We start from the raw sequence: 21902 nt of genomic DNA on the forward strand, positions 1-21902 counted from the left end.
TTTACATTGTTTTTACAATGCTGCTACTCTCTGTTTATTATCTATGCATCGTCATTTGACCCCTACCTACATGTACAAATTACCTCGACTAACCTGTACCCCCGCACACTGATTCTGTACCGGTAATTAGATTTGATAACAGAGAAAGAGTAATAAGATACTAGTAGGCAATAATATTAATTACGTGGTTGAATACTGCAGGTCCTAAGCTTCCCTGTAATGTACTAACAAGGACACTCACCAGACGTTGAGCCTCTTGCCAAACACCTTGATGCTGTTGAGGTGAGTGATGGCCCTGTCCACTGCATACTCATCCCCCATCTCTACTAGGGCAGTGCCTGGGACACTCTTCATGAACTTCACCTGCCACACACACAGTTTCAAACATTGTGTGCATAGCAATCCTCAAATAGATTCACGCACCGTCAGCTACAACTACTTCAAACAGAAATACTTCAAACAGAATAACACCCCCCCCAAAATATAAAACAAATGTTCTTCACAGACAAACTACCACAACACACACATGGATGCCCATAGGTTCCTCCTCAGGTGGGTCCCCCTGCTGACCTTTTCAATGTTGCCATAGAGACAGAAGAGGTTGAAGATGCGGGTGCAGTTCATCTTGGCGGGGTGCAGGCCGCTCACCATGGCGACAGAGCTGGAGCCGTGGTTGTAGGAGGAACTCTGGGGCAGGGGGTAGGCCACCACCTCTGGGATGTCGTGGGAGCTCAGCTTGTACCTGCTGTTCCCCGGGAGAGGCAGCAGGGGGCAGTGTGACCCTGGAATACATAACACAAGGGGAAAGGAGGAGCAGGGGTTACAACTTTCACTTCCACCTGGGTTGTGCTCAGCAGGCACGAAACGGGAGAAAACATTTTGAAATGAAGGAGATCAGCTACTACTTTCTTGTCCTGTTCGGTCCTCATGAACACAACCCTAATGGTGAAAGGAGTGTGGAGGTGGGTTTTATTTGTCTCTACTAGCCTCTTGGGAGGTCTCTACTCCTCTCACCTTCAGATAGGGTTGAGAATCTACACCCTCCATCTGAGCAGAAGGGGTGTGTGGGAAGTGTGGATAGAGTGTGGATAGTGTGGATAATGTGGCAGTCCGGGTGTGGTAACTCGTACGTCTAAAGTTTAGTAATGATGTTAGGTACAGTGGGACTTTAAATGAAAACATAGCTATCTATCAACCTGCGTGACATCAAAGGGGGATATGGTTGGCACACCGAGTAATAGGGTAGTGTTTTGGTGCTGGGGTTAGGAGGGGGGACCTTACCGTATCCGTTGTCTCCGTAAGAGGACGGGTGCTCCCCTAGTATGGCCTGTCTCTGCCTGCCCTTCCCACGTTCTGAAACATCAACACATTGACAGCATAGGGAGAGAGTATGAGGAAAATGACTCTGGGCTACACATTCAAATAGGAGCTATTCAAATAGACATGCTGATAAAAAGGTCATTGGAGGTAAATAAGCAAAATATAATTAGAGAAGCGACAGAAGACCTGTGACATTACAGGTGAGTCTGAATACACTGGTGATACCCCAAGTCTGTTAACATTGAACATTCATTTACATAGTAACAGTACTATAGCCATTAGGCAACATATGGAAACAATGCTATTGATTAACACACGTTACAATATAAATCCTGGTAATACTGTGCATTAGAAGGACTTCAATGCATCCACAGTTGTACCTTTATCATGCATTAGTACTATGTTGTACTATTTGAACAGTAGTACTATGTTGTACTATTAGAACAGTAGTACTATGTTGTACTATTTGAACAGTAGTACTATGTTGTACTATTACATACAGAGAGAAGGAGACACCAAGACACGTAGGCCTAAAGTAGGTCTACTGTTAACCACAATGGCAATTTACTTTACTAAATACAGTTGACATCCTTCAGCAATCTATAGACAAGGAACAGTGGAGAGAAGATTCAAAAATAGAAAGAAAAAACAAAGGGCACATTTTAAACAGGGGGAAAACGTTGTTCCATTTTTATACAAAGATTGGTGGAGGAAAAGTACCTGAATTACATCACTAGCGTGAACAGTCAGCAACCCCTCTCACTGAGGTCTTGGCTTTACTGGCACAGGCTGTCTCTTTCAGGACAAGTGAAACAACATCAACCTGTGTTGCATCATCAGATAGTCAGTTCACAACTGGCACAGAATCACAGAGAGATACATGGAGGCACAGGATGGACAAAGAGCAGCTGCAGTTCCATCTCCCAACTGATCCCTAATTAGAAGACGAACAATACAGTTGAAAAGATCAAAGAAACCTACTAGGCACAGAGGTCAATTCAGCATCTTTTCCACGTTGGTTCAAATGACGTTGATTCAACCAGTGTGCCCAGTGGGAACCTTCCATGTTCCATGAATCAGAGCTCCTGTTTTTCTACATGGAAACGCAGATAATATCACTCCAATTATTCAGTTCAATAGGTTTACCTCTACAACTGAAAAGCCCCTCTATACCTTACAAGTAACCAGATCTCCTTTATTGGTCAGTCATGCCCCACTATAGCTTACAGGATCCCATCTATGTAACTATTGCAGCCAGGTCAGCTCTGTGGTTGGGGGGTTGGGTGATGCTGTGTGGTATCCACAACAGTCCCCCCAGGCCAAGTCACACACACACACTCTACTGAAATGCTACATGGGTGTAAAATGATAAGGGGGATTATTAAGAGAGAGAGCTTTCATCAGATAGTCAAAGTGACCTTCACTCACAGATTAGGGGTGTACAGCAGGGTTCACCGCCCTCTTTGCTGTGCCAGCGGAACTCATCATTACCCCCCCCCCCATCTCACCCTATGCCTCCCCCCACAATCAGGCCTCAAACAGCATCTATTATTATACCCTGAGATCCACCCCCACCCCCCCATGCCTCACAAAAACCCTCTCTCCTCTGCTCGTCCTCTGGGGGGGAGAAGAAGGGAAAACTATCCATCATTAACAACACCCTCGGAGAGACTGCAGTCTCATGCTGTGCACTCAACCTTTATTTATCCAGGTAAAGTTAACAGAGAACAGATATGCTTTGGCAATCATAATTCCCTGGCCAACTGGTGCACTGAGAATGATTAGAGAATTAAAGCGCTGCTTCTCTTCTTGGCTGACTATTCTCCCGTTTTTTTACGGAATGGTCCGTTAGAATTTCAGTTTAAATTGCTAGTTATTTACCCCACCCAAGTCGACTGCTATTTCCCCCAAAGGGGCCAGGGGATGAGAGTCACAGCAAAGTCTCCTTGCGGAGGACTGCTAGCTAAAAAGGCAGCTAATCTTCGCCGTGGGCAACAGCAATATGAACCCTGCTTTGGCTAAGGCAACTCACAGGGGACGTGATGTCACAGACAGCCTCTCTGGCTGGTCCCCATGGGATGTGAACCAGACACCATGTTGTTGCAGGTAGAGCATCGCGCTCTAACGTGTTGTAACACCATGTTGACACCTGTTCCTAAATGCCAGGGATATAGGTTCTCCATAAGGAAAGGTGCTACAGACCAGATCACACAGTATATATACTGTAGGTGTGGGATACTTCACTATACAGCAGCTGATAGAACCATGACTTATACTTATGCTGATATACAATCCAATACCCAGTATAATAAAAGTGTGAGGGTGATTTAAAGTGAATCAAATATAAGTTCCTCTCAGGTAAGCGGAGAGCGGCATGGTCCTGAAGCAGTCATTCCCGAGGCGAGGTGAGACGTCCACAGAGGACACTGGAGGAAAACATTTGAGTGTCCTAAGAACGGCGCCACAGCAGGAGGCTATCTCACTCTCACTGGGCTTTCAAATGAGTTAGCATCTCGCCTGACTTCTCATTTAGCCATGCAGTAAAGGGTGATATTCATCATAGGGTGAACCCCCTCAGCAGTCCACTGTGTCCCCTGGTTAATTTGAGATGGATGCACTAGGAGAAAAGGGGCTGACTTTCACAGGGCAATGCCTTTCAGATAGCGATATAAAGGTTGGGTCTCTGATAGAGGGCCTCTAAGGAACTGTGACTCTCTTCATCCACACGATGTACCCCCATTAACAGTGCATTCAAGAATAGACATTCAATGTTCAGGATTTCATCTAAGCAGTTCTCTCTACTACAGTAGGCATTTCAACACATTGACACTGACAGAAATGCTATAATATGAAGTAGTTTACAGTAGAAGATAGTGTCACCTTGGTGTTTAAGTAGATTACAGAGTAGAGATATTTTGCTTATTGTCTGACTTAAGTCAAACGCCTAGAAGACAAAGAGAGAAATACACTCTTATGTTCACATGTCCAGACTAGAGATAGTATAGACTAATACATCGATATTTCTACTACTGATTATTTGGTGAGAGAATATAAAGGGTTTTAACCAGTCAAATAACTGACTGAATACGATCAGGACGCAAGCAAGAGAAGGAAATTGGTCCAGTCTAAAAAGTCTAAAACCAGCCAGTCCTCCAGCCATGAGGTGGCACTGGCAGGTTGTCCTGGGCGTGTTGATGTTGAGGTTGCATGAGGTCAGGATGAATGAGTAGTCTCGCTCCCTCTCTCTTGAGGTTTGGGTGGAGATGGATGCATGTTGCTGTGCAGGGTCAGCCTGTCGTCCATCCCTCTTTTTTCCTCTCTCTCCCTCTATTCCCATGGGCGGCAGGTGCAGGCTTGTGAGAGACGGATGTGAGAGTGTGTTGCTTGGAGAAGGACGCGCAGTGGGTCGGTCTTGTATTGGCTTGGTTGACTGCAGGTCTGTGGTCCATACTGGTCCTTAACCACCTCACAATAGGGGGCGCTACAGTCACAATGATGACTTCACATAGATGGGGTGGGATGGGGGGAGGGTGGTAAAGAGGGGTAGCCAACAACAGGCCATTTCTCTGCACTTTTTTTCAAACGGCATCTTTGCTACTATAACATTCCTCATGCAATGATACAACCACAGTGCTTACCTCAGCCTCTGACTCAGTATCTGGCTGTCTCAAGTTAGCATATTTAGCACAGGATAATGAGAAGTATCACAACTTCTCTGTCTCATTTCAGCTGACGCAGACTAAACTCAGGACAAACAGTCCAGCTCTCTCTCTCAGCTCAGAGTGTATCTATCTACAGCTTGTGAGGGATGAGAAGAGAAACAGCCACACTTCTTTGATATCCTTACCTCTCCTGCTATTCTGTTTGCAGCCTGGGCAGATTTCAGATAAAGGGCAAGGAAAATCTGACTCTGCCCTGCAGGCTGCCCGTGGACACTCTGACACAATGACAGCCCTATATGGCAGCCCATAGCCCTAACTCAGCAGCTTCTACACAATGAGATCACTCCATAGCCTACACACACAGAACAAGGAGCAGAATCTTACCTCTTCGGACCAGGTAAGGCTTTGTGTAGTCCCAGCTCTCGTTGTCATTTCTGATCACATTCAAGCGAGTTGGCTATAGGAGGGAAACAGATATGTTGTTGCATGCTGAGGCTGATCATCAGGAAGTGTTCCGGCATTTTAAAGAAAGTCTATTTGCTAAGCGTTATGTATGTGATTGTGTGTGGTGAATATAGACTTACCCTTGCATATTCGATTTTTAAGGTGCAGCAGCCAGCATAGATGTCAGCTCCATTGAGAGCAGCCTTAGCTTTCTGAGCGCACTCGATGGACTCAAATGTTAGGAGGGGCAGTTAAGGACAACAGCAACACAACCAAATAAGCTCAAGCCTTAATCTACAATTACAAGTCCCCACATAGAAGATATAAAACCTCTAAAACCACCAACAAAAACAAATCTACGCTGGTTGAATAATTTGACCTGTGGATGCCTTTTTTATGGTCACACCCTCCACACTCACACTCTAACAGGCAGCCAGGCAGCCAGCGAGCCAGCCAGCCAACCAGCTAGACAGAAAGGATATTCCACCATGGCCTGGATGCCGTTGCGTTTGAAGATGACGATGCGCATCACACTGCCTATGGGGTTGCACACTGTGTAGAGAACATCCTTGGAGACAAGAGACGGAGACACACGGAAGGCTTTAGTCAGCTCTCACCAAGGCTGCAGCTGGAAGATACATGTTCCAATTAAAACGGCACTCCTCCCTGACACCTACAACACCGGAGACAATACACCAGGCAGTGACACATTTGTTCACAATATTTGAGAGGTTCCTGTGTGAAATTGGTGGAATAATGAGAACCAGTGTTTATGTGAGACTTCATCAAGTAGGAACATCTGTGTGTCCTTCGAGTAGAGAGGATGCAGCCTGGATGCAGGAACCTAAACTCAGCAAAAAAAGAAATGTCCTCTCACTGTCAACTGCATTTATTTTCAGCAAACTTAACATGTGTAAATATTTGTATGAACATAACAAGATTCAACAACCGAGACATAAACGTTCCACAGACATGTGACTAACAGAAATTGAATAATGTGTCCCTGAACAAAGGAGGCGGTCAAAATCGAAAGTAAGAGTCAGTATCTGGTGTGGCCACCACCTGCATCTCCTCCTCATGGACTGCACCTGATTTGCCAGTTCTTGCTGTGAGATGTTACCCCACTCTTCCACCAAGGAATCTGCAACTTCCTGGACATTTCTGGGGGGAATGGCCTTAGTCCTCACCCTCCGATCCAACAGGTCCCAGACGTGCTCAATGGGATTGAGATCCAGGCTCTTCGCTGGCCATGGCAGAACACTGACATTCCTGTCTTGCAGGAAATCACGCACAGAATGAGCAGTATGGCTGATGGCATTGTCAAGCTGGAGGGTCATGTCAGGGTGAGCCTGCAGGAAGGGTACCACATGAGGGAGGAGGATGTCTTCCCTGTAACGCACAGCGTTGAGATTGCCTGCAATGACAACAAGCTCAGTCCAATGATGCTGAGACACACCGCCCCAGACCATGACGGACCCTCCAGAGTACAGGCCTCGGTGTAACGCTCATTCCTTCGACTATAAACGCAAATCCGACCATCACCCCTGGTGAGACAAAACCGCAACTCGTTAGCGAAGAGCACTTTTTGCCAGTCCTGTCTGGTCCAGCGACGGTGGGTTTGTGCCCATAGGCGACGTTGTTGCCGGTGATATCTGGTGAGGACCTGCCTCACAACAGGCCTACAAGCCCCCAGTCCAGCCTTTCTCGGCCTATTGCGGACAGTCTGAGCACTGATGGAGGGATTGTGCGTTCCTGGTGTAACATTGAAGAATAATAGTGAAGACATCAAAACTATGACATAACAGATATGGAATCATGTAGTAACCAAAAAAGTGTTAAATAAATCAAAATATATTTTATATTTGAGTAGTAGCCGCCCTTTGCCTTGATGACAGCTTTGCACACTCTTGACATTCTCTCAACCAGCTTCACCTGGAATGCATTTCAATTAACAGGTGTGGGTTGAACTTTGAAATTTTCTTCAAGTGCAGTTGCAAAAATCATCAAGTGCTATGATGAAACTGTCTCTCATGAGGACCGCCACGGGAAAGGAAGACCCAGAGTTACCTCTGATGCAGAGGATAAGTTCATTAGAGTTACCAAATTGCAGCCCAAATACATGTTTCAGAGTTCAAGTAACAGACACATCTCAACATCAACTGTTCAGAGGAGACTGTGTGAATCGGTGGCGGAAGGGTAGCCTAGTGGTTAGAGCGTTGGACTAGTAACCGAAAGGTTGCAAGTTCGAATCCCCGAGCTGACAAGGTACAAATCTGTCGTTCTGCCCCTGAACAGGCAGTCAACCCACTGTTCCTTGGCCGTCATTGAAAATAAGAATTTGTTCTTTAACTGACTTGCCTAGTAAAGTAAAGGTAAAAAAATAAAATCTGGCCTTCATGGTCGAATTGCTGCATAGAAACCACTACTAAAGGACACTAATAAGAAGAAGATACTTTCTTGGGTCAAGAAACACGGGAAATGGACATTAGACCAGTAGAAATCTGTCTTTTGGTTTGATGAGTCCAAATTTGAGATTTTTGGTTCCAACCTCCGTGTCTTTGTGAGACGTAGAGTAGGTGAACGGATGATCTCTGCATGTGTGGTTCCCACCATGAAGCATGGAGGAGGAGGTGTGATTGTGTGGGGGTGCTTTGCTGGTGACCCTGTTGGTGATTTATTTAGAATTCAAGGCACACTTAACCAGCATGGCTACCACAGCATTCTGTAGCAATACGCCATTCCATCTGGTTTGCGCTTAGTGGGTATATCATTTGTGTTTCAACAGGACAATGACCCAACACACCTCCAGGCTGTGTAAGGGCTATTTGACCAAGAAGGTGAGTGATGGTGTGCTGCATTAGATGACTTGGTCTCCACAATCCACCAACCTCAAACCAATTGAAATGGTTTGGGATGAGTTGGACTGCAGAGTGAAGGAAAAGCAGCCAACATGTGATCAGCATATGTGAGAACTCATTCAAGACGGTTGGAAAAGCATTCCAGGTGAAGCTGGTTGAGAGAATGGCAAGAGTGTTCAAATCTGTCATCAAGGCAAAGGGTGGCTACTTTGAAGAATCTAAAATCTAAAATATATTTGTTGAACACTTTTTTGGTTTCTACATGATTCCATATGTGTTATTTCATCGTTTTTTTACAATTATTATACAATGTTGAAAATAGTAAAAGTAAAGAAAATCCCTTGAATGAGTAGGTGTGTCCAAACCTTTGACTGGTACTTTACATTTATCTGAACTTTAGTGTGTGCTGTTATACTTCTAACACAGCGACTGTGTGTCTCTAATCAGACAGTTTGTCTCAGTTTGACTTAATAATAACATAATTCAACCCTATCTAGATCTCTGCACATTTATCTTGGTTGTTGCGTGTGTTATTTCTTCTCTGCTCACCTGGAGTGAGACAGCATAAGGCTGGATCCTTTCTCAGCCTATTTGTGCATCCCATATCTGAGGGAGACTGATATACCTGAGCTTCCTGGTATTCTTATCATCAGCCTAGGGCTGTCCTCGACCAAAAAAAAAGAATTGGTCGACCGAGAGTCGTCTGTCCTTTCGACCAATTTTTCCATATGTGTTTTAATTAAATCAACTATATGCACTGAGCTTGTCTGATGCTTTAAGGCAACTGTTTGATTAAATAATTAAGACAAACAGATGACAAGAGGTAGTCTGACCGCAATTGACTTGATTGTGCTAGGCGGGGCTCAGACTTGATGTTCTGTGTTGATAAAAAGAAAGCGAGTGACTGTGTGACTAGCACCCATTGTCACTCTCTCCTCTCTGCTGCAGCGACAACAGTGTTTATCGCGCTGTCTGTGTTGCTGAACCTGAAAAAGAATAAACGAATAAACTCAAAACTGTTTGGTTGCTCAGGAGGTAAAGGGGAAGTCAGATGTGTGGAATAAATTTGACTAATTGCTGAAAATACTGGAGATCAAGAAAAATAAGGTAAGGTGTGCCAAACAGGTGCTGTTAGATTACAATATAATTTTTCAGACTGTTTGAAACAATGTAAATAACACTAATTCAATTATAAAAGCATACCAAAGAGTCTGTTGTAAGTCTTTTTTCATTTCTTTTTTGAAAGCCTTTATTACAGCAAAGACTAAAAACAGTCGCATGAATTTGTGAATGCAATCGCCGAAATGGAAAGGTTTATTTATTGTTTCCGCTAATTATTCAAGGTTTGCTTTGTTATTTGAAAACTAAAATGCTTGATTTCATTTCAAATCATGAATGACTCGTATGCTGTGTGATGACATTAACAAATTAATGATTGATTGATACAGTAGCCTATATAAGTATTGAAATACAGGCCTAAATTACGGGATTAAGACTAAACAAGATGCCCTCTTTGGCCTACAGCTTGATGGTGGATATACAAGGTTGCTATACTAAGCCTACTAATGATAATAACATTACTTATTATAATGATCATAATAATAATAGTAATAATAACAATAAGGAGATTTAAAAAGGAGGGTTATTATTATTATTATTTTTATTAAATGCAGCCGGAAATAACTTTTGGATATCAGAGCAGCGGTAACTCACCAGCATCACAACCAGGAATATGACTTTCCCAAAATGGATCCTTTGTTCGTACCCCCCAGGGCAATTGAACTTATTCCAGAAGCTACTCCAAAACACCTCCGGCGGAGAAGAGGTATTCGGAGTGGACTTCTAGTCTGACTCAGGAGGCGTGTACACCATCTACCGCTCCAAGTTTATTCCTCACTAATGTTCAGTCTCTGGATAATAAAGTAGATGAACTCAGGGCGAGGATCTCCTTCCAAAGAGACATCAGGGATTGTAACATACTCTGTTTCACGGAAACATAGCTCTCTCAGGATATACTGTCCCAATCCATACAGCCAGCTGGGTTCTCAGTACATCGCGCAGATAGGAATAAAGAATTCTCCGGGAAGAAGAAAGGCGGGGGTGTATGTTTCATGATTAACTACCCATGGTGTGATTGTGATTACACACAGAAAGTTATTTTGTTCACCCGAACTAGAATACTTCACAATCAAATGCCGACCATAAGTGATTCGGTTATAGTCACATCTGTGTATATTACCCCTCAAGACGATACTCCGACAGCCCTCAAAGAACTACACTGGACTTTATGCAAAATGAAAACCAAACATCCTGAGGCCGCATTTATTGTAGCTGGGGATTTTAACAAAGCACTGTTGATGAAAACACTACCTAAGTTCTACCATCACATTGACTGTAGTACTCACTCTGGAAAAACATTGGACCACTGCTACTCAACTTTTCCAAATGCCTCCCCCTCCCCTGCCCTCCCTTCAGAAAATCTGATCACGACTCCATTTTTCTCCTCCCTTCATATAGGCAGAAACTAAAACAGGAAGTACTAAGGTCTATTAAATGCTGGTCTGACCAGTTGGAATCCATGCTTCAAGATTGTTTTGATCACGCGGACTGGGATATGTTCCGGGTAGCCTCTGAGAATAACATTGATGAATACATGGATACAGTGACTGAATTCATCAGGAAGTGTAAAGGAGATGTTGTACCCACTGTGACTATTAAAACCTACCATAACCAGAAACCTTGGATAGATGGCAGAATTTGCTCAAAACTGAAAACACAAACCACCGCATTTAACCATGGCAAGGTGACGGGGAATATGGCCGAATACAAACAGTGTACACTAGTTATTCCCTCTATAATGCAATCAAACAGGCAAAACGTCAGTACAGAGACAAAGTGGAATCGCAATTCAACGACTCAGACACAAGACGTCTGCTGTCCCCACTTGCTTCAAGATGTCCACCATTGTGCCTGTGCCCAAGAAAGCAAAGGTAACTGAACTTTATGACTAGCACTCATTTCTGTCATCATGAAGTGCTTTGAGAGGCTAGGTTTAAGGATCATATCACCTCTACCTTACCTGACACCCTAGACCCACTTCAATTTGCTTACCACCCCAATAGATCTGCAGCCGAAACCCTCACAAACCTTTACAGATGCACAATTGAGAGCGTCCTGTCGAGCTCTATCACCGCCTGTTACGGCAACTGCACCGCCCGCAACCGCAGGGCTCTCCAGAGGGTAGTGCGGTCTGCACAACGCATCACCGGGGGCAATCTTCCTGCCCTCCAGGGCACCTATAGCATCAGATGTCACAGGAAGGTCAAAAAGCTCATCAAGGACATCAACCACCCAAGTCACTGCCTGTTCACCCGCTTTCATCCAGAAGGCGAGGTCAGTACAGGTGCATCAAAGCTGGGACCGAGAGACTGAAAAACAGCTTCAATCTCAAGGCCGTGAGACTGTTAAATAGCCATCACTAGCCGGCTTCCACCCGGTTACTCAACTCTGCACCTTAGAGGCTGCTGCCCTATATACATAGACTTGAATTCACTGCCCACTTTAAAAATGGAACACTTGTTACTTTAATAATATTTACATTTTGCTTTACTCATGTCATATGTATGTACTGCATTATATTCTACTGAATTTTAGTCAATGCCACAAGCATTTCACGACACCCACAATAATATGTCCTAAATATGTGTATATGAACCATAACATTTTATTTTATTTGGTGTTTCAGAACCGTGGATATCGACCGCTATCCAACGCGGGAGAAAGCGCATTTGTTTTAAAATATTACATTTTTTATTGTTCTTATGTAATATAACCATATACATTTTCAGTAGCAAATGTCTTAGACTGATGGACTATACCATCCCCATGGCCTCCACAATGGATCAGTCCACTCAGACAGGTGTCTTGTACACCATGACATTTTTATTTTGTGTTTGCTATATGCTCGACTAAAGAAATCTCGGTCGACCAACCGCCTATCGACCAGTCGACTAAATGGGGTCAGCCCTACATCAGACACATGCTATCTGAACACTACAGGTACCCCGCGGAGAGCCCTCTCTATCTTTCAATGCAACCTGAGAGGGAGAGAGGGGGAGAGAAAGAGAGTAGAGGGAGATGCCAGAGAAAGGTGGCGATAGATGGGAGTTGGCAGGAGATATGTACAAACTCAGGGGGAAATAAACCTTGAAACAGCCACAAGATGCTTTTAAGCACTACTTTCTAAATGTATCCTGACTGCTCCCATTAGGGGAGAGAGGTAGACAGAGAGAGAGAAAGAAAGAAAGAAAGGGTAACATAGAGAGATAGAAAGGGAGTGAGAAAGCAAGAAAGAGTACAAATATAAACCCTGTAGTTCTATGATAATACACAATGTTTATAATTCATATATTCACTTGACTACTGTTAACATGGGCAATAACGAGGTACTCTTGGTCAGTACTGTTACCATGGTGACAGTATAGCATGCATACAGTGCCAGGCGGGTGGCAATTACTGTTACTGCTGTGATGCTATTGTGTAATACAGTATGTATTTTCAGCACTGACTCATGCCAGGAGTCACGTACTGTTACCATGTTCTTACCGTGGTGATGGGGTAGAGGGGATTCTGGATCGAAAGGAGCAGGACTTTGTTGCCACTGTTGGGGTTGTCTGAGTTGGTGGGCCGGGTAATCCTCTTGCTAGTGGAGTAGTTGAAGAAGGCCTGCTGGCCTGCGATGTAGACGGCCTCGCTACTCCCACACGCCACACACTTATCAGCACTCTCCACCATCTCAAACTCCACCAGCGCCTGCCGCTTAAAGGGCATCATCATCACATAGCTGCCATCAACACAGAACAACAAGGAAGTCCATTAGAATTCAATTCACTGAGTAGAAAAATGGTCTATTACTCTAAATGGACAGTGGCTCAAATAAAACCACATTCCCTGTCTACCGTAGGGAACGGCATTTGGTGCTAAAAGTAGAACACTATTGGAAATAGGGTGTCTTTGAAATTTGCCCGATGAGAACTCATGTCCCGAACTGACAGAATGAAAACTTTGCAAGTTTGGAATGTAAAACATTTCCAAGTTCAATTCTGAGGTTATGAGGTTATATTCTCAAACAATTCTACCAGAAAGGAAACCGCTCTATTTGTTTGTGGGGCTTTTTGTTTATACTTCCCCCCCAAAATCACCTATGTTGGCTCAACATAGATGCACAAAAACAGAAGAGGGGAGGGAGTAAGTGCAGTTGTGACCATACTGTGGGCATTGCTGGTCTAATTGGACAGTTACCATAGTTTCTACAGTTACCATGGTACGGTAGATTGTCTCTATGTTGTGGGTTAACCATGCTGTCGCAGCTCTCCTAGGTTTGATGGGTCGTTACGTAATTAATATTGCACCACATAACGAGCCTGATTAACACTGAGCTCTCTCTGTTACTCAAGGTCTCCGTGAGGTAAAAGCTTGGTTTGGCCACAAACACCTCCACTTCATGTGCGTGCTGGTATGTGTGTGTGTGAGTTGACTGTATACTGACGTGTGACTCTGAAAATGTTTGTATGTGTCTGTGAGTATGTGTGTAGCTCTTCAAAGGAAGTGAGTTGAGGCTTCAGTACATGCTGATATACGTTTTTATTTCTACAGAACCCCCCAATGACTTCAACAGGATGAAAGGCAAGTCACTGGGGAGGCCTGAGGGGAAATGCCTCACACATATTCACACCACATTTACATGATCCATGTAGCTACACTCTAATCCACAGTCTTCCAAGTCACAGTACAGTGCGTGTTCCATATTCGTTTTCCTTCTGTTTAACTAAAAGATGAGATAAAAGCCTTTTTATTTCTATGTCTTACAATGACAAAAACAGGGGGTTAAGGGGTGGGGGTGGCACATATCATCCAACATATGTGAGTGGATTCTTACCATATAGGGCCAAACTTTTCCAGGGCCTCCACCAGGTCAGCCTCCACCACGGCCTCACACAGCCCCCTGACATGGACCACTGGGGACTGGGCAATTCTGTGGGAGTCATCCCCACTGTCCTGCAACACACACACACAATATTGGTTAGAGATCAGAACAAATACAATTCCTAGAATAGGGGCAGAGGTTATGTTGATCATAAATCAACTGGCAACTCAAGTGCAATGCACTGTATAATACCTATCTAAAATAGGAGTCATTTTGAAAAGAGTGGGTGTAGGGAGGAGGTTTCAGGCTGAATAATTTAACTGCAGCTCAACATGGATGACCTCCAGTACAGCCTAACCTTCCCTAACTGGGACTGTACCCCTCTATGTGAGAGAGTGAGAGTGCATTAGAGAGTGCAAATGGTTGCCTTTTCATCCCTTTGATATTTTAAGTAGAAATTGTGCACCAATATTGAATTTTAAAAGCCTGTTATATTAAATGAAGTGCCCTTTACTATAGACCACGTGCATAATTCAATAAATCAGATTTTTATATGAATAAAGTAAATTCAGCACTTTAACATGTCCCTCCATCAACCCTGTGTCACCTTGAGGAAGATTCGAACCCACTTAACCCAACATGTCTCCAAGTTTCACCGTCATTGTAAAACCCTAGTTATTTTGTTGTTTTGACAAAGTCATTTCTGAAGACTATTATTTTGTTCATGTGATTAGTGATTCATTTATTTGATGTGATTAGTGTCCCTCATTTTAAGGTCAACCCTGTTACATTAACTGAATTCTCATTTTAATTCATTTTAATTTGCTGAAACGTTTCCTTTGTAAATATATAAAAAATAAACATTGAACATCTAATAGTCAAATCCTAGTGTAAAAGCATGTGGGCTGGTTCTACTCTTTTTGGCCATTTCCTGGTGTTTTGTGGTGGAAAACTGAAATCTTTTCCCCTGGGTCAGTTTTCCGCGGTCCTGTCGGATCCTTGTCAACCCTGACACCCATAGAAAGACAGGCTAGAAATGTTTGAACAATTTCCTTGTTTTTTTTTGTGAAGCTTACATTTAATTGCAACTCCCTGTTGTGCACAACAAGCTTCCATTCTCTCTGTCACAAGGGGATGTATGGCTGATATCAGATGAAATCGTCAACCCTGTTATGGTCAACCCTGTTATGGTCAACCCTGTTATGGTCAACCCTGTTATGGTCAACCCTGTTATGGTCAACCCTGTTATTTTATTTGCCACTTAATCGACACTTACTATAGTATTTTTTATTTATTTAACCTCTTGAGATGGGAAAATGTGTTTTTAATTACGTTGAGCATGTGATCTTTAAGATAGAACGTTAAAATTAGGTGAAAACATGATTGTTTTTAAACAGGGAACAGGGTTAGTTCCACAAGTGAAAATGGTCAAATCAGCAAAAAATGCTCTCATATTTAAAGGCAAGATAAAATATTTAGAAGAAAAACCATGGCCTGCTCGGGGAATCTCAGATGAGTCTTTATTTCAGGCTGTAGCAACAGAACGATGTTTACACTACCTCTGTGATCTAATAGCCTCAGGACTGGGCGGGCTGAGTAACTGTAACTGGGCGGGCTGAGCTGAGCTGTAACTGGGCGGGCTGAGCTGCATTTCTCTAGTGGTAGTGGGCGGGACTCTATCTCTCTCTGATAGTGATATCCCGATGTTAACATGCATTCAATATGTGACATGCAGGAATAACGGTCAGGACCTATGCCGAATGGACAAGGTGGTTGTGCAGCATAGTGTTAAAGCTCACTTCTCTTTCAAACACCTCTCTTTGATTGATTGAGCAATACACTCCTCCATTCCTATAGTGCAACAAAAACCTCCCACTCTTCCCTTTCAGATGTCCTATTCTACTCACAGTCTATGAGCCAGGAAGAGGAAGAGGAAGCAAGGCAGAATGAGGAGGTTAAAAGTCAAAAGACAGCACTAAGAGAGACAGCTAGGGGTTAACGAAGAGATGCGAGTAGTTCAAGAAATAGAGGCAAAGAAAGGGAAGATTTTAGTTGTACAAATGGAGAGAGAGAAAGAAAGAGACAACAGCCTGTGCAAAGAGAGAGAGAGAGATAGAGAAAGACTACTGACAAGGCAGTAAGATTAAATCCTTACTGGCAGGCTCTGTTCCCAAAATGAGATTGATTTCAAATGGCCCACATTTCAGTCTCTGCAGACTCTGACAATCTATAACATCACATTAAATCATGTTATTCTTTCCATATCAATGTATTCATTCCCAGGGTCATGGAGAAGTTCCATTACATTCTCTTTCACACGGATAAGGGGGAGGCAAGGCTATATCATCAGTTTCTCTGAGCTAAAGAACCAATTAAATGACTCAGCTACTTGGTGACAATCAGGTAAATAGAATGTGGTGCCTTTAAGTGATGAAAATAGCAGAATAACTCTCCTCTTTCTTGGGCTTTCTAGCGTAGTTGGTCCTCTCCTCTCCCCCTGTTCTATCTACATTCCCCATCACTTCTCTGTGAAATACCAACCTAGTGTGCAAGGATTAGTTGGCTGCCCAAGTGTGTGTATGTGTATGTGTATGTGTATGTGTATGTGTATGTGTATGTGTATGTGTATGTGTATGTGTATGTGTATGTGTATGTGTATGTGTATGTGTATGTGTATGTGTATGTGTATGTGTATGTGTGAGTGTATGTGAGTGTATGTACTGTATGTGCAGGCATGGCCAGATGGTTCCCAAGGTTAAGTGGCAGTCCTATCCATCAGCTGATTCATTTTCCCAGAGCGCAGTTTTTTTCAGTGTGTGTTAAAGTGGTGAGTGAGAGTGGCCTACTGGCCTTGTATTCCAGCTCATTCCTCACTCTAATCCTGAATAATCTCCACCCCAGCGCAGGTGACCAGGGCTAAAATGAGGTTAAATTACTCTTACCTTCTCACTCTCTCTACAGCACTTTATCTTTCTCTCTCTCCTCTCTTATGATGTGTGGATCCCACTTTCTTGCCGATGTCCTCAGTCTATTGTGTGTGCGAGTGTTTTACTGTGTGTTCACTAAGCCCTTGGCAGTCTCATAGGGAGGTGACCCCTGGCAGTCTCATAGGGAGGTGACCCCCTGGCAGTCTCATAGGGAGGTGACCCCCAGGCAGTCTCATAGGGAGGCGACCCCCTGGCAGTCTCATAGGGAGGTGACCCCCAGGCAGTCTCATAGGGAGGTGACCCCTGGCAGTCTCATAGGGAGGTGACCCCCAGGCAGTCTCATAGGGAGGCGACCCCCTGGCAGTCTCATAGGGAGGTGACCCCCTGGCAGTCTCATAGGGAGGTGACTCCCTGGCACACACATCAGCGCCTGGCGTTTAGTGAGTGCATGGCACCAGTATGCGCATTGAGAGACAGAATACATGTGTCTTCCCCTACACTCTTAGAAAAAAAGGTCTACAACCTATAAGGGTTCTTCGGCTGTTCCCATAAGGTAACCCTTTGAAGAACCATTTTTGTTTCAAGGTAAAACCCTTTTTGAGTTCCATGTAGAAAACTTTCCACAGAAGAACCCAGAAGTTCTTCTACCTGGAACCAAAAAGGGATCTCCTACGGGGACAGCCGAAGAACCCTTTCGGAACCCTTTTTTCTAAGAGTGTACCCTCACTGTGTGTGTGTGTGTGTGTGTGTGTGTGTGTGTGTGTGTGTGTGTGTGTGTGTGTGTGTGTGTGTGTGTGTGTGTGTGTGTGTGTGTGTGTGTGTGTGTGTGTGTGTGTGTGTGTGTGTGTGTGTGTGTGTGTGTGTGTGTGTGTGTGTGTGTGTGTGTGTTCCTCTCCCCTCTCTCCAGTATTTATAGCACATTTCAGGACTGGCTTCAGAAAAAATGTAGGCCATGCAGGAAAAGAGCTGTTGCAGTGTATTGTGATAGACGACCAATTAGCTTCCTGTATAGGGAGGTGTGTGTGTTGTGTGTGTGTGGACGTGTTTAACTATTCTATAGTAAACTAACAAATATTTGACCAACTGGGGACATTTTGTTAGTCCCCACAAGGTCAAATGCTATTTCTAGGGGGTTTAACCCTAACCCCAATCTAACCCAAAAACCTTAACCCTAACCCTAGCACCTAACCCTTAATGTAATTATAACCCTAATGGTTAGAGTTAGCATACTAGTATCCTAATAAACCAGGGGTCAAAAAACCAAATGTATTGTCATACAGCAAACATTTAATGAATTTAATTTACTTAAATATTAGTATTATATTAACAATACTGACAGTTTTGCATGATTGCTGATATATTCCTATGTATCTTTGCTTTCAGAATAGCTGTTTTTAATTGCTATATCTACAAGCGTCTATTTTGTAATAATCAATCCATGATTAAAGAGAATTACCATGAGCAGTAATTGAAGTGGCAATTACTAAATGGCATACTTTCATATATTTCCCTCACTGTAAAGAATAGGAAAACATGCATATGATTTGATTATGTTTCTTTCAACCTCATCTTGTAGTAAGCAACAATCAACTCTAAAAACCAAACAATATAACACCATTTGCATTAGCATTAGCCAATGGCAAAACATTCCAGCAATCATATTCACCTTCAGCATAAACTCTAAGGTTATAGCTCAATGTGTGGGAAACATCCCCGACAGGCCAATGTGATAGCAGGACAAAAAAAGGTGCAAGGCATATTTTTGGGTTGGTGCTGTAGGTCTTCAGGCTCTATGGTGATTCTCTCTTTGGGATATAATCGTACATCGAGAGGCGAGAGTCTCCCTGAAGGGCTGAGTAGGTGTCATCCTGTATGTCATCGTACTCATCAATGCCACGCTGTATGTCATCATAGTCATCAGGGTGAGCGTAGAGAGTATCTACGCCCTCCTCCTCACTCACAGCGGAGTTGGAGGCATCATTACTGACATAATGGACTCTCGGTGTATCAGCTCTTTCTCCGCGGTTTCTCTGTTTCAGTGTGTAGTAGCTGAGAACGAGAAGAGTTCCAGCAGTCAGGACAGCCACAATGCACAGTACAGGAGTCAAGACATTCACTAGTCTATCATCTGTGGTCAGGTCCCAGGTAGAGTTCTGAGCACCAATCTCATTCTTAGCCTCACAGAAGTACTGGTTAATGTACCCAAGACTGACACTGGGGATGGTGTAACTATCTGTTTCTCCATGTAAGACGCTCACTTTAGTTCCGTTCCTTTTGTACCAGGTGTATTTCTCCATTGGTGGGTTGGCATCGCTGCTACAGGTCAGAGTCACTGAACTGCCTTCCACTATTTTATTCTGATCTGTGCTGACCGTCACGGTGGTGGACCTTGGAGGATATCTCACAGTGAGTGTAGCTCCAAGGGAGGGCTGATTCTCGAGGCCAACCAATACACAGGAGTAGCTGCCTGCATCCTCACTGCTGACTGGGTCAAGGTACAAGACCCAGTGTCTGTTAGGGCTAGGTAGGCGAAGTTTGTCCTTGTAGAAGATGTAGTCAGTAGAGTTTTGCTTCAGAATGCAGGATGTTGAGCACGAGATCCAGACTTTCTCTCCCTCTATGACGATGTCAGGACTAACCTTTACAAATACATCTGTGACAGACAGAGTGACCTGAAATGGGTCATTGTAGCTCCCATGTTGTGTTTTGAATCTGAAACTGTAGTTGGCTGAGTCTCTCTCTGTGAGCTCTGTGATTCTCAGGGTGCAGTCAGTCTTCTTGTCTCCACGGTACTGCACACTATCTCCATACTCCAGGGCTTCAGGCTTCCCTTTAGCATCCACAGTTTTTGACCAGAGAGTCTGTGTGATGGTCTGACCACTGGGGTATGTGTAAGTGCAAGGCAGATCCACAGATGACCCGGTTATGGCGCAGATTGTCTTCTTTGCGTATTTTACATCCCAACAGTTATCCAGGAGACAAAGTGAAGGAGAACAGAGATCATTTACAGCACAGGAGTAACTGCCAGAATCCGTAATGCTGAATGGGTCTAGGTACAGGCTGGTCTTCAGGGTCTTTGGGTTGGTTAGTCGTCGTCCATTCTTATACCAGATGTAAGTAAGGTTGGGGTTGTTACTCAGGATACACATGGTACTGCAGGTCAGTGTTACTTTTTGTCCCTCTTTCACAGTGTCCGAATTCTTAATCACCTTCAGACCTGTGACAAAAACAGTTGTTCCAGATTCGCTGTTCTTCCATCCTGAGTTCTGTGTGTTAAGTCTAAACTTATACTCAGCAGAGTCACTTGGTCTCAAATTTATGATCGTAGTAGTTAGGGAATATTGACTAAAACCCCCAACAGCACCATGTAACAAACGACCATAATACTCTGGGTCTTCACTCAGTTCCTCCGGAATAGTTGTGTCCTTCCATTTCTTCCTGTTGTTGTTGTTAAACCAGTAGAATTCTTTTAATTTACGTCTGGTATCTTGGATTGTGAAACCGCAGGACAATTTTACAGATAATCCTTCTAAGACGCAAACACTCTTCTTTCTACAAAATAAAACTGCCACATCTTCAGCCAGTAGAACTGGTATAAAGAGGAGAAGTCCTGCAAACATACTTCCTGCCAAACGTCCACGGATACCTAAACGTTTTGGTGGTGCAGTTGAACTAAATTCAAGTGTGAGGCAGGTAATGTTCTTTTTGAATACTTATTGGAGGCAGAGTGAACTGTGACTTCCTTCCCTTATATGATCATATCATGCTTCCTTACATGGTGAAGAGAAATTGAGAAATGCATCTTACATCTTACATTGAAACGATCAAAATGAGGATGAGATAAAGAGTACGGACTTGTTGAACATTCTTAATACTGTTGAACTTAATACTGTTGAACACTTAATACTGATGAACATTCTTAATACTGTTGAACATTCTTAATACTGTTGAACATTCTTAATACTGTTGAACATTCTTAACACTGTTGAACTTAATACTGTTGAACACTTAATACTGTTGAACATTCTTAATACTGTTGAACACTTAATACTGTTGAACATTCTTAATACTGTTGAACATTCTTAATACTGTTGAACGCTTAATACTGTTGAACATTCTTAATACTGTTGAACACTTAATACTGTTGAACATTCTTAATACTGTTGAACATTCTTAATACTGTTGAACACTTAATACTGTTGAACATTCTTAATACTGTTGAACATTCTTAATACTGTTGAACACTTAATACTGTTGAACATTCTTAATACTGTTGAAGTTAATACTGTTGAACATTCTTAATACTGTTGAACTTAATACCGTTGAACATTCTTAATACTGTTGAACTTAATACTGTTGAACACTTAATAATGTTGAACACTTAATACTGTTGAACATTCTTAATACTGTTGAACACTTAATACTGTTGAACACTTAATAATGTTAAACGTAATACTGTTGAACACTTAATACTGTTGAACATTCTTAATACTGTTGAACACTTAATACTGTTGAACATTCTTAATACTGTTGAAGTTAATACTGTTGAACATTCTTAATACCGTTGAACTTAATACCGTTGAACATTCTTAATACTGTTGAACTTAATACTGTTGAACACTTAATACTGTTGAACACTTAATAATGTTGAACGTAATACTGTTGAACACTTAATACTGTTGAACACTTAATACTGTTGAACTTAATAATGTTGAACACTTCATACTGTTGAATACTTCATACTGTTGAACACTTAATACTGTTG

At 43.0% G+C, this 21902-nt stretch overlaps 2 protein-coding genes across 3 annotated transcripts in view; both read right to left on the minus strand.

Moving 5' to 3' along the window:
• The window catches only part of LOC124038328 (heterogeneous nuclear ribonucleoprotein L-like), a 56812-nt gene that overhangs the window by 3553 nt on the left and 31357 nt on the right, over nt 1-21902 (minus strand). The window contains exons 2-9 of one of the 2 annotated variants that reach the window (XM_046354068.1): nt 14223-14341; nt 12890-13127; nt 5909-5994; nt 5567-5663; nt 5367-5439; nt 1282-1353; nt 571-782; nt 242-363 (exon numbers count right to left, since the gene is read on the minus strand). In XM_046354068.1, the coding sequence (XP_046210024.1) occupies nt 242-363; nt 571-782; nt 1282-1353; nt 5367-5439; nt 5567-5663; nt 5909-5994; nt 12890-13127; nt 14223-14341 (1019 nt within the window). Of the gene's footprint in view, nt 1-241; nt 364-570; nt 783-1281; nt 1363-5366; nt 5440-5566; nt 5664-5908; nt 5995-12889; nt 13128-14222; nt 14342-21902 lie in introns of both variants that reach the window. The other variant, XM_046354067.1, reaches the window with a different exon arrangement.
• On the minus strand, nt 18407-20789 carry LOC124038327 (B-cell receptor CD22-like). The gene has a single exon (XM_046354066.1). It carries the CDS (start codon nt 20755-20757, stop codon nt 18928-18930), a length of 1830 nt encoding a protein of 609 aa, XP_046210022.1. The 5' UTR covers nt 20758-20789; the 3' UTR covers nt 18407-18927.

This window comes from Oncorhynchus gorbuscha, linkage group LG06 (genome assembly GCF_021184085.1).
Source record: "Oncorhynchus gorbuscha isolate QuinsamMale2020 ecotype Even-year linkage group LG06, OgorEven_v1.0, whole genome shotgun sequence".
NCBI lineage: Eukaryota > Metazoa > Chordata > Actinopteri > Salmoniformes > Salmonidae > Oncorhynchus > Oncorhynchus gorbuscha.